Source organism: Priapulus caudatus, unplaced genomic scaffold (genome assembly GCF_000485595.1).
Source record: "Priapulus caudatus unplaced genomic scaffold, Priapulus_caudatus-5.0.1 Scaffold13, whole genome shotgun sequence".
Taxonomy (NCBI): Eukaryota; Metazoa; Priapulida; class Priapulimorpha; order Priapulimorphida; family Priapulidae; genus Priapulus; species Priapulus caudatus.
Genome location: NW_014577074.1, coordinates 914,731 through 926,398, shown reverse-complemented (window position 1 = coordinate 926,398; position 11,668 = coordinate 914,731). Strand labels below are relative to the sequence as shown.

The window sequence follows — 11,668 nt, the reverse complement described above, 5'->3', positions numbered from 1 at the left end:
GAGAACCAGGCTATTGTAAGACTCGCTCTGATTGGTCTGATTGTTTGTAAATGGCGAATGATTTAGGAAAGTGGAACGAAGCGGTGTTTCTGAAAAACAATCTTTTAAGAAGTGAATAAAGATTGAAGTGAATGTATACACATATCAGTAGCAAGGTAAAGCCATGTAGAAGGAAACGGTAGGGTTTTTTTCACGTCAATAGCAGCGTACGGGCCGCATTCGCAGCGCATGCATTTTGCATGCGATCTCACGAAATTTCAATGAACCCCGTTCTGTCCCAATATAACCCTCACCAAAATATAAAAAAGGTTATATGGGACAGAATTATTCGGTCTAGGGTTACTAGTAGCTCCAAGAAACGGTATTGTTAGGGTTAGAATACCGTTTCAAACCTTGGCTGCAGCTAAACACGTAGTTTCCTTATTTGCCAAGTATCGCCAAAGAACACTACACATGTGATATACCAAATGAATCAGTATACGTCTACCTTCTTGTAACCATCAGTGCGCTACGATGCGCTGGGTACTTACGGGGTTACAGCGACTTTTTGAGACGAATACAACCAAATTTATGAATTCGCCGCCATGTTTGCTATCATTCCGACTGTGACTAAAATCCGTAATGGATCGAACAAAGGAAATTAAACGATCAGCGGTCCTCATGTAAACCACCCCTACATCCGAGAACATGTCATCTAAGGTTTTTACAAATGGCCCAGACATTCATGAACATCGTTTCACTTGCTTTAGTGTGTAATTGCCGTGAGAGTCATCGTGCAGCTATTGTACTATTTCTGTAGTATTTTCTAGCAAGTCTTCCGTTTCGGGTTTTCCGTGCCTCGCTAAACATGGCGGGTAAAGCTGATTGGAAAGTTGATATGCTGTGAGAATTAGCAGATTATACCGTGAATTAAGAGATACATTCTAGTTTAGAAGCAGGACAACTGTGAGTTAACGTTCATATTTCAAACAAGGCAAGTCAAAGATGGTAATAGAATAGTTTTATTTGAGATATACACAGTTATTCATCTAGATCTGCAGAGGTGATAGCTTTTTTGTATGAAAGGGTGTCAGGCTGTATAGACAATCCGTCGCACAGCCTGGTCGGGGCTAGGGTTACTAGGTTAGGAACTGCTGGGAATTTAGGAAATCGAAGACCGTGCCCGGCAGCCGTCAGATATATGCCGGCTGCCGGGAATATAGCCACTCTGTATAATATACGCTGTGGCTATATGTTTACGGCAGTATATATCCAGGGAGACATTATAGACCCTATCAGCGTCACTCACCCTTTAATAAATCTGTGGTTGATGCTGTTTATTTCACGTAATATTCTTCTCCCTGCCTGTAAAGACTAAAATTGTTTGCACCGTTAGCATGGCACTTTAGCATAGACAGGCACTGAGCAAGCTTACAATCACAGCTAGGTGTTAGGCGTTTGATAAGATAATCCAAAACCATGATATGGATTAGGCAATCTGTAAAGATAAAAACACTCAGTAATAGTGCACAATAGACATGATCCTACACTATATTAATAATCCTATATTAATAATAAATTTTAACCAATACAGTAATACTAATAGTCATGTAGCCTAAGCACAACAGCACGTACTTTAGGTAGACCTATATATTGTGCCTAGAGGCTAGACGTAGAAACGTTTATAATCTGGCGTCTCTACCCAAGTTGAAGTGAGACCTACACGTGACCTTATTATCATATTATGCTTATCTTATAGTTATACCATAGATTATAAACAGTTTTTCCAGACACCTTTTCCAGTTTCCGCAGACTGATTGACTGTCACTCGTCGCATGTCGTCACTGCGGAACTTCACCTAATTAAATAACCCACCGGGCACACCGAAATGCAATCTACAAATAAATCATAAGAGTAAGGAATAAATACCATATCAACAAGTTGAGACAACGCGGGCCAGGGAGTATTAGGCTATGGTATTAGGAACCATCAACCCATGTAGGCCCCTACCGAAATACAACCGAAGTAAAGGTGTATAAATTATTCATTGTACCCGATAGATGGCGGTATGATGTCACTGATCAGCTGTTTATATCTCGTTTTTATGATTTACGTGTTCTATAATTAGCTATCTATAATTATTCTAGACTACATATATTTTTGATGATAGTAGTATATACATTACTGCCCTAGGTGTCTTTCCTAGAAAATTTATAATTCATGTGAATAGCATAAAACGTCTCACGCTGTGAGTTGCAGAGTGCGTCAAAATGGCAGCCCGCCGTGTAGTCAAGTTATTGTATGTTGTCATTACTTGTTGCTTTTTTGCAATTTCCGTTTGTGACAAAGATAACTATGTTGAGGAATTATTTATTAAACCACTCAACAATGGATTTATTTATACACATTTTCAATTTACTACAAAGTGGAACGTTAGCATTTGGCAAGAGGAGTCACGTAAGAAACGAGTATTACTAGGCCTATTACTATTACTATTAGTATTAGTATTAGTATTAGTATTAATATTATAATTTATAATTTATAAATTATACTTATAGTTAAATTTATACTATTAAGTATTACTATAGCATAGAGTGTATAGTACAGAGTGGCTATATGCCCGGCAGCCGGCATATATCTGACGGATGCCGGGCACGGTCTTCGATTTCCTAAATGCCCGGCAGTTTTTAATTTGGCTGTTGCTCCTGCAACGGTACCGTCGCCGATTTTTTTTCTCTTAAAGTCACGGTACTGACGGTACTGACGCCTGATTGGTTGAGCTTGTTTTCTCGCGATATACATAGCACATCCAAAATTTTAATTTCAATGTGTCGCAGCAGTGTAATGGTTAGCACGCTGGCGCCAAGTATGAATGGTCGCAGGATCGAATCCCATCCGTTTTTTAATTATTTTCCTGTTTCTGTATTTTTCTATCTTTATCTGGTTTAACATTTTTTTTCCAATTAACGCAAATATTAACATTATTTATTTACAACATTTAATAACAACAATTAATTTTACAACAATTAAAAATTAAATTTTATTAATTTAATAGAGTTAGGGTTAGGGTTAGGTTAGGGTTAGGGTTAGGGTTAGGGTTAGGGTTAGGGTTAGGGTTAGGGTTATCGTATATATCGTATAAAATCGTATATATAATATCGTACCAAAAGCCAACGGTAGTTATTATCGCCGATAGATGGCGCTGGCATCACATACCGTTGAGTTTGAGAGAAAAAAAATTCGGCGACGGTACCGTCGCAGGAGCAACAGCCATTGATTAGTATTACTATAGATACAATAATGTAACCCAAAACCCAAGAGGATAAGGTTACAAAGTGTCCCTATCCTTTTCTGCGGAGGAATGCCGAGTGAATCACTCGGGCCGGTTCTGCTGGTGCGTTTTCAGATACTAGAACTTCCAAACTGGGTTTATTCTAAACACGAACCTTTCTCCGCTATTCGGAACTTACAATGTATCGCAATACTCTGTATTAAACTAATATAACCTGTTACAAAAATTTCGAAGTGACGAGCGGCGATATACTCGAGCGCCATTTCTGTTGACCTGTGACGTACGCATTTCCAATGGCATAGCGATCGGCAAACGCAGCGCCCTCCGATTGTCGGCTGAATCCACTCTTTCAAACCGAAGTACGTCACAGGTCAACAGAAATTGGCCACTCACATATATTCGCCGCTCGTCACTTCGAATTTTTGGAACAGGTTATATTAGTTTAATACAGAGTTATTGCACGATACATAGTAAGTTCCCAGATAGCGGAGAAAGGTTTCGTGTTGAGAATAAACCAGTTTGGAAGTCTTAGTATCTGAAAACGCACTAGCCAAACCGGCCCGATGATTCACTCGCGGCATTCCTCCGCAGAAAAGGGATAGGGACACTTTGTAACCCTATCCTCTTGGGTTTGGGTTACATTATTGTATCTAAGTGGCTATATGCGCCGGCAGCCGGCGTATATCTGACGGCTGCCGGGCACGGTCCTTCGATTCCTAAATGCCGGCAGTTTTAATTTTTAGCTTATCTCAAGTAAACAAGCGGTTAGGGTTAGAGTTAAGATTAGGGTTAGGTTTAGGGCTAGGGTTAGGTTTTTGTTAAGGGGTTTAGGGTAGGTTAGAGTTAGGGTTAAGAACTGCCGGGCATTTAGGAAACGAAGACCGTGCCCGGCTGCCGGGCATATAGCCACAGCGATTTCCTAAAATGCCCGGCAGTTTTTAATTTTCAGCATTATCACAACGTAAACAAGGGTTTAGGGTTACTAAGTATAGACCGAATAATTCTGTCCCATATAACCATTTTAATTTTGGTGAAGGTTATTTGGGGCAGAACGGGGTTTCATGAAATTTCGTGAGATCGCATGGCAAATGCATGCGCTGCCAAATGCGGCCCGTACGCCGCTATTCGCGTGAAAAAAACCTACCGTCCCTTCTACATGGCTTTACCTTGCTACTGATATGTGTATACATTCACTTCAATCGTTATCACTTTAAAAGATTGTTTTTCAGAAACACCGCTTGTCGCTTCCACTTTCCTAAATCATTCGCCATTTACAAACAATCAGACCAATCAGAGCGAGTCTACAGCCCTCCTGCAGCGGCCACAGATACAAGCGGAAACCAAGCTAAATATTGTAAGACTCGCTCTGATTGGTCTGATTGTTTGTAAATGCGCGAATGATTTTAAGAAAGCTGGAACGAAGCGGTTTCTGAAAAAACAATCTTTAAGAAGCGAATAAGATTGAAGTGAATATATACCACTATCAGTAGCAGGTAAAGCCATGTAGAAGGGAACGGTAGGTTTTTTTCACGTCAATAGCCAGCCGTACGGGCCGCATTCGCCAGCGCATGCATTTGCAGCGATCTCAGCGAAATTTCAATGAACCCCGTTCTGTCCCAATATAACCCTCACCAAATAGTAAAAAAGGTTATATGGACAGAATTATTCGGTCTAGGGTTACTAGTAGCTCCAAGAAACGGTATTGCTAGGGTTAGAATACCGTTTCAAACCTTGGCTGCAGCTAAACACGTCGTTTTTACGCTGTTTATCGCCAACGTATCGCCAAAGAACACTACACATGTGATATACCAAATGAATCAGTATACGTCCACCTCAGTGAAAAATTAATTTTTTTCTTCCGGGGCCTCTTTTGCAAACCCCCCACATTTCGGGGCGGCTACTTTGTCATTTTCCAGGGCTCTTTTTCACTCTTCCAGGGCCGACTTTTCCAGGGCTGTGTTCCTCAAATGTACACACAGCACAGTATAAATACCACACTCGCGGGGCAGCGCGCACACCCACACACACACAGACACAAACAGTCAATGTTCAAGACAGTTATTCATCAGACTGGACAGACTAACATGATAATCACAAACTCACAAGTCACAACCACAAATGCACCTTGAAATAGTGAATACATCACAGCTAAACACAGAACTATTACGGCTAGCCCAAATAGTGAATTGTCCGCCCTGTACGAGCTAGGAGGATCGATTGCTTTATACGTCGAAGTCTCTTGCGGCTGGGGTCCATTAAGGGCCCGCGTAAGGCCCTGGAAGCTCAGGGGGTTTGGAAAGCGTACCCGCGAGGCACGTGTGAATGGCTGTGCCAATCGCGCTGCGTACGTGCCTGCTGGCAGGGGGCCGGCATTGATTGAAGTATGGTGGGCACGATTGTTTCAGCCGTGGTACTAATCACACTAAAATTTAGAGGGTTGGCATTGTTGGACTATGAGCAGAGCGGCAGCAAAACTCTTTCGGGGAATTGACAAAAAAAGCTACAATCGGAATGACACACGAGTGTGCCGCCAGGGAAAATAACGTGTGTGAATTTCATTAGGATTTTCCATGGAATTACCGCTTCTTTAATCCTACGGGTTGTTGGTCCTACGGGTCTACGTAGGCACGCCCGCAGGCACACCCGCACCACGCACGCACGCCATGCACGCATGCAGGCACGCACGCGCGCAGGCACGCCACGCACCGCGCGCAGGCACACCGCAAGCACACCCGCAGGCACACCGGCACACACAGGGCACGCACTGCGCCCAGGCACGCACTCGCGCAGGCCACGCACGCGCGCAGGCACACACGCAAGCACGCCTGCAGGCACACCGGCACGCACGCACGCGCGCAGGCACACACGCAAGCACGCGCACAGGCACACACGTATATATACCGCGCGGGCCGGCGGCGCGCGCTTGATTGAATGCAATACACACATGCATGCTTAATGATAAACACTTGACAGCCACACCGTACCAGGAATTCTACCGCCGCCGTGGAACCGGCTGCCGCTAGGCCAGAGGCCGAGCGAGATCGCAAGGCGCGGGACCGACCTGGACAATCGATTCCAGGGCGACTTTTGCTTTGGCGGTCGCCCCCGATATCGCTATTTTCGGGGGCCTCTTTTTCGGCATTTCGGGGCGAAATTCGCCCGCCGCCCCGTGTATTTTTTCCCCTGGTCCACCTTCTGTAACCTCAGTTGCGCTACGATGCCGCTGGGTACTTACAGGGTTTACAGCGACTTTTGAGACGAATGCAACAAAATTTATGAATTCGCCGCCATGTTTGCTATCATTCCGACTGTGACTAAAATCCGTAATGGATCGAAAACAAAGGAATTAAACGATCTGCGGTCCTCATGTAAACCACCCATACATCCGAGAACATGTCACTCTAAGGTTTTTACAAATGGCCTAGACATTTGTGAACATCGTTTCACTTGCCTTTAGGTTGTGAATTTGCGTGAGAGCCATCGGTGCAGCTATTGTACTCTTTCTGTAGTATTTTCTAGCAATCTTCCGTTTTCGGGTTTCCGTTGCCTCGCTAACACATGGCAAGTAAAGCTGATTGGAAAGTTGATATGCTGTGAGAATAGCAGATTATACCGTGAATTAAGAGATACATCTAGTTAGAAGCAGGACAACTGTGAGTTAACGTTCATATTTCAGACAAGGCAAGTCAAATGTGTAATAGAATAGTTTTATTTGAGTATACACAGTTATTGCATCTAGATCTGCAGAGGTGATATTTTTGTATGAAAGGGTGTCAGGCCTGTATAGACAATCCGTCGCACAGCCTGGTCGGGGCTAGCGTTACTAGGTTAGGAACTGCCTGGGCATTTAGGAAATCGAAGACCGTGCCGGCAGCGTCAGATATATGCCGGCTGCCGGGACTATAGCCACTCTGTATAATATACGCTGTGGCTATATGCCCGGCAGCCGGGCACGGTCTTAGATTTTCTAAATGCCCGGCAGTTCCTAACCCTTGTTTACTTGAGATAACGCTGAAAATTAAAACTGCCGGGCATTTAGGAAATCGAAAGACCGTGCCCGGCAGCCGTCAGATATATGCCGGCTGCCGGGAATATAGCCACTCTGTATAATATAACGCTGTGGCTATATGCCCGGCAGCTGGGCACGGTTCTTCGATTTCCTAAAGCCCGGCAGTTCCTAACCTTAACACCTAACCCTAACCCTTGTTTATCTTGAGATAACGCTGAAAATTAAACTGCCGGGCATTTAGGAAATCGAAGACCTGCCCCTAAGATCACAGAAAAAACGCCAAAAGAATCAAAGATAATATAATGCGCAAAACACAGTGATGCACAATAAAATAGCACATATGAAAAATATAATATTACAGCATCTGCGTCATATCCTTTCCATCCGTTCCGCATACTCATCGCATCTCTCTCTACTCTTTCACGAACACACACGCACAGCCTCTTAATCTCATCCAATCACACATCCACACCGTCTAGCTCTCTCCCTCTCTCTCCTTATCACTACACACACGTGCGCCGAACCGACCCACACACACAACACACACCACACACACACCACACACACACACACCTCTAGCTCTCTCTCACGCACACACACTCGGCAATCAGCAGAGCCTACCGTTGCGCAATCATGCGTGTACGTGTCGCAAGATCACTGTGTGAGATGGATGTCCGGACGCGTAGCCACGGCCTATATTATATGCCTGTTATATAGTTCTGTATTATTTTAAAATATGGGATATCCAGTTAGTACTAGTAGTAGTACTACTACTAGATACAATAATGTAACCCAACAAGAGTAGGGTTACAACGCGAGCCTATTATTTTCTTTGGAGGAGCCCTGAGTGATTCACTCAGGGCGGTTTTATGGTGCGTTTTTCAAGACTAGAACTTCCAAACTGGGTTAGGGTTAGGGTTTCTTCTCCCTTTCTCTGCTATCCTGGGACTTACTATGTATCACAATACTCTGTATTAAACTAATATAACCTGTTACAAAATTTCGAAGCAACGAGCGGCGATACTTCGAGCGCCATTTCTGTTGACCTGTGACGTACGCATTCCCAATGCGTATAGGGTTTGGCTAACTTCGGCTCCAAGATCGAATGCATCATGGGATGCCTGCTGTCAGTCATGACATCACCAGAGCCAGCATGTCAGGCAACACAGGAGCCGAAGTTAGCCGAATGCTATGCGCATTGGGAATGCGTACGTCACATGTCAACAGAAATGGCGCTCGAAATATCGCGGCTCGTCACTTCGAAATTTTGTACAGGTTATATTAGTTTAATACAGAGTATTGTGATACATAGTAAGTCCCAGGGTAGCGGAGAAAGGTTCGTGTTTAGAATAAACCCAGTTTGAAAGTTCTAGTCTCGAAAAACACACCATAAAACTGCCCTGAGTGAATCACTCAGGGGCTCCTCCAAAGAAAAGAATAGGCTCGCGTTGTAACCTTACTCTTGTTGGGTTACATTATTGTATCTATACTATTACTAGTAGTAGTACTAGTAGCGGTACACTGGACTCGAGAGTGGGGTCTATATTACGGTCAACCCTGCGTATAAAGGTCACTCTGATGAGAACCCCAAAAGTGTCATTACTAGACATATCATCACATGTATTGTAACTGTACTGCTACTAGTAATACTATAAGTAGTACTAGTACCTAGTAACCTACTACTACGTACTAGTATTTTAACTGCCTACCCTTGCAGGTTTGACTTACGAAATTCTCATCACTAGTGCAGTAGCTCTTTGGAGGCTATATGGAATAAAATAAAGTAAAAATAACATATCCTTAATCATAATGTAAAAGACCCTAGCCCACAGTATAAATGCATAATTTGCTTTAGCTAGAAACTCAAACGCTACAGACACGTGGTACAATGCAAGATTTCACACTGGATGCATACATTTTTTGTAAAGGATTTGGACCTGGTTTGTAGTTAATATTGTATTAGCATCAAGTGTTTTCCAACAGTTTAAAATTAAACGATGGTGGAGCCGAAAACGCTTTCCTGGTAGCTATATGAGCAAAGTATTTCTGGTTTGTTTTCTTTTCAGTAAAACATTATAATGTTTTTCCCAAGTCTCTAGGAGATACTTTACAAGCTTTCAGCATACAGGAGCTTCATTTGACACTCACCCAGGGTCTTTGGCGACACAGCAAATGGGGCTACCCAGTCAGAGATGCCCCACCTGGAGCTGAGCTGTGGGTTTGGTTTCAAGACACTGTAGAGGAGTAAGTTCTAATCTCGTGTTATTCTCTAAGGTCTACCTATTGTTAGTTAATTGTATTAATAGTATAAAATATTGAGGGCAAATATAAGAGCAATTATTTATCAGAATACTTTCCATCTTCGTTCTTTTTCCAGAATTGCCGTCTTCAATTACATTGTGTGTAATATCAATATAATAAATACTTGGTGTTTAATGAAAGAACAAGTGTCTATCTTGTATGTTGATGAGGTCATTGTGTTTGTGTGTTGCAGTATTGATCAACAATGGATAAGCTTAACCAATGCTCTATCAGGACAGTTTTGTGCCTCCCTAAATTTCTTAGACGGGACATCGACAGTGCAACCACAGCTTTCCTTTCGACCAGAGGGCATAAATCACAAGGATAAGTCTGTGAACTCTTCCTACATCCGCTATGCTGCATTGCCCAAGGAAAATGTCTGCACTGAAAATCTGACACCCTGGAAAAAGCTGCTGCCATGTGGTGAAAAGGTAGCCATTCATAGTGGCAGTGACCACCCCCATGACATCAGGGTATTAGCCAGGAATGAATATTGTGGGAGTGCAGAAAAAATATTTGGGAGTGCAATTTTACAAATGTACACGGCTTTAGATCAATATTTTAGGCCGTGCTACACGTTTTTGGCCGTGCAGTTTCAAAACTGACCGTGCAAATCACGGCTGCACGGCTCGCTGTCTAATACGTTGCATGACATTCGTTACATGCTCCATGCGACATAAACAACCAGGCACCCACTTCGCCCTTCGTACATCAAGCAGTGATACCATTATTGCCAGAACGCGCATACGTGCACTGTGGATGAGGGAGACTCTGATATGCAGTGGCTACTCTCTCGCAAAACAAAACATCACTAATGCATGAGCCCCTCTACTCAGGCTGGTTAGTCTTGACAATCAGCCAAAACTTGTACAGAGCCAATATCCTCAGGCTAGCAGGTGATTGTTATTTTCAACCCTCTGATACATATGTATATATATGGAGAGAGAAATATATATATATTATGCACTGAAATAATGGTTGTTTTTCAAATTCTTGTAATTCTAGTAATGTCATGCACAGGAAAGCAAAGGTGGTTGCTTAGTTATGGTCTCTACTCATGTACATTATTAGCTCATCTGACATAGTCAGATGCAGCTTGTAGAATCGCATGAGCTTGCGTCCGTCCGGCCGTGCGTGCGTCCGTCAACAGTTGGGCACAAATCTAAACGGCTCGACGTACGGTCACGATATTCGGGACGTGGGGGGGGGTAATTCGAAAACGAGTTGGAATGTCGAAGCTGGGGGTCAAAGGTCAAGAGGTGTAAAAGAAGGGGGAACATTCCCTCAACTTAAGGTATAGGGAGGAAATGCAGAATTGCGGCACAAATCTAAACGGCTAGGCTCGTGATAGTCGATGTATAGCATCATGGTAGGAAAAGCCATCACTGTGCCGAAATTGGAGGTCAAAGGTCAATGGGGCACAGGGCAGATTTTAGACATTTTCTGATGACATGGTCTGACGGAGCGATTGAAAAACTTTTTTGTTTCAGCAGTGACCTACCATTTTTATGGCTTTATTGAAAGGACCATAAAATGTACTTTCCGCTGACATGCGAAGAGTAAGTGTTGGATAACCTTTTGACCCTCAAGAGGAGTGTTAAACATGGATTTGTTGACTGTTAACAAAGGACTGAACTGCTTTTGCTATTGTGGATGTGAGGCTACAGTTGCACAGTTCAATTGCAAAGGCAAATGTTTGTTGAACAAGGTTTACGCTCCTTAAATCATATTATTTTCTAAAGCAGCTGAAATGAACCCTGAATGCTCACGTGGGTAGGCAAAAACATGGGGGCAGCCCATTACGCATGCATGGGGGTGAACTGGCACTATTCTAATCATAATTATTGCCTGGCAACCTGCAATGCAGATATGTTAACTCACAGCTGAGCGAAATTCTCGCCTGCCTGAATATACTTGGATTTCAGCAACTCAATGGAGTGAGGTTGTCACGCACAAAGGGTGATGCCATCTTTGATTATTGATGACACTTGCACGCGCCATCTTGTGGCAACTGCTTTTGCTATTAGAACCCCCTCCACCCGCCCCCCTCCCCCCACTCTCCCCCCACCACCACCACTACGCTCGCG

The 11,668-nt window shown here is 43.4% G+C and overlaps 2 protein-coding genes across 5 annotated transcripts in view; one reads left to right on the top strand and one right to left on the bottom strand.

Annotated features, from left to right (window-relative positions):
• LOC106808717 (isopentenyl-diphosphate Delta-isomerase 1-like) overlaps positions 1 to 1,995 on the bottom strand; it is an 8,615-nt gene extending 6,620 nt beyond the window's left edge. Inside the window, exons 1-2 of one of the 4 annotated variants that reach the window (XM_014811549.1) lie at positions 1,909 to 1,995; positions 1,289 to 1,353 (exon numbers count right to left, since the gene is read on the bottom strand). In XM_014811549.1, the coding sequence (XP_014667035.1) occupies positions 1,289 to 1,353; positions 1,909 to 1,911 (68 nt within the window). In that variant the 5' untranslated portion in view covers positions 1,912 to 1,995. The other 3 variants (XM_014811557.1, XM_014811564.1, XM_014811571.1) reach the window with 3 other exon arrangements.
• Positions 1,996 to 2,210: 215 nt separating this feature from the next.
• LOC106808934 (GPI transamidase component PIG-T-like) overlaps positions 2,211 to 11,668 on the top strand; it is a 13,832-nt gene continuing 4,374 nt past the window's right edge. Inside the window, exons 1-3 of the mRNA XM_014811860.1 lie at positions 2,211 to 2,436; positions 9,347 to 9,524; positions 9,775 to 10,012. Of these exons, the coding sequence (XP_014667346.1) occupies positions 2,250 to 2,436; positions 9,347 to 9,524; positions 9,775 to 10,012 (603 nt within the window). The 5' untranslated portion in view covers positions 2,211 to 2,249. The remainder of the gene's footprint in view (positions 2,437 to 9,346; positions 9,525 to 9,774; positions 10,013 to 11,668) is intronic.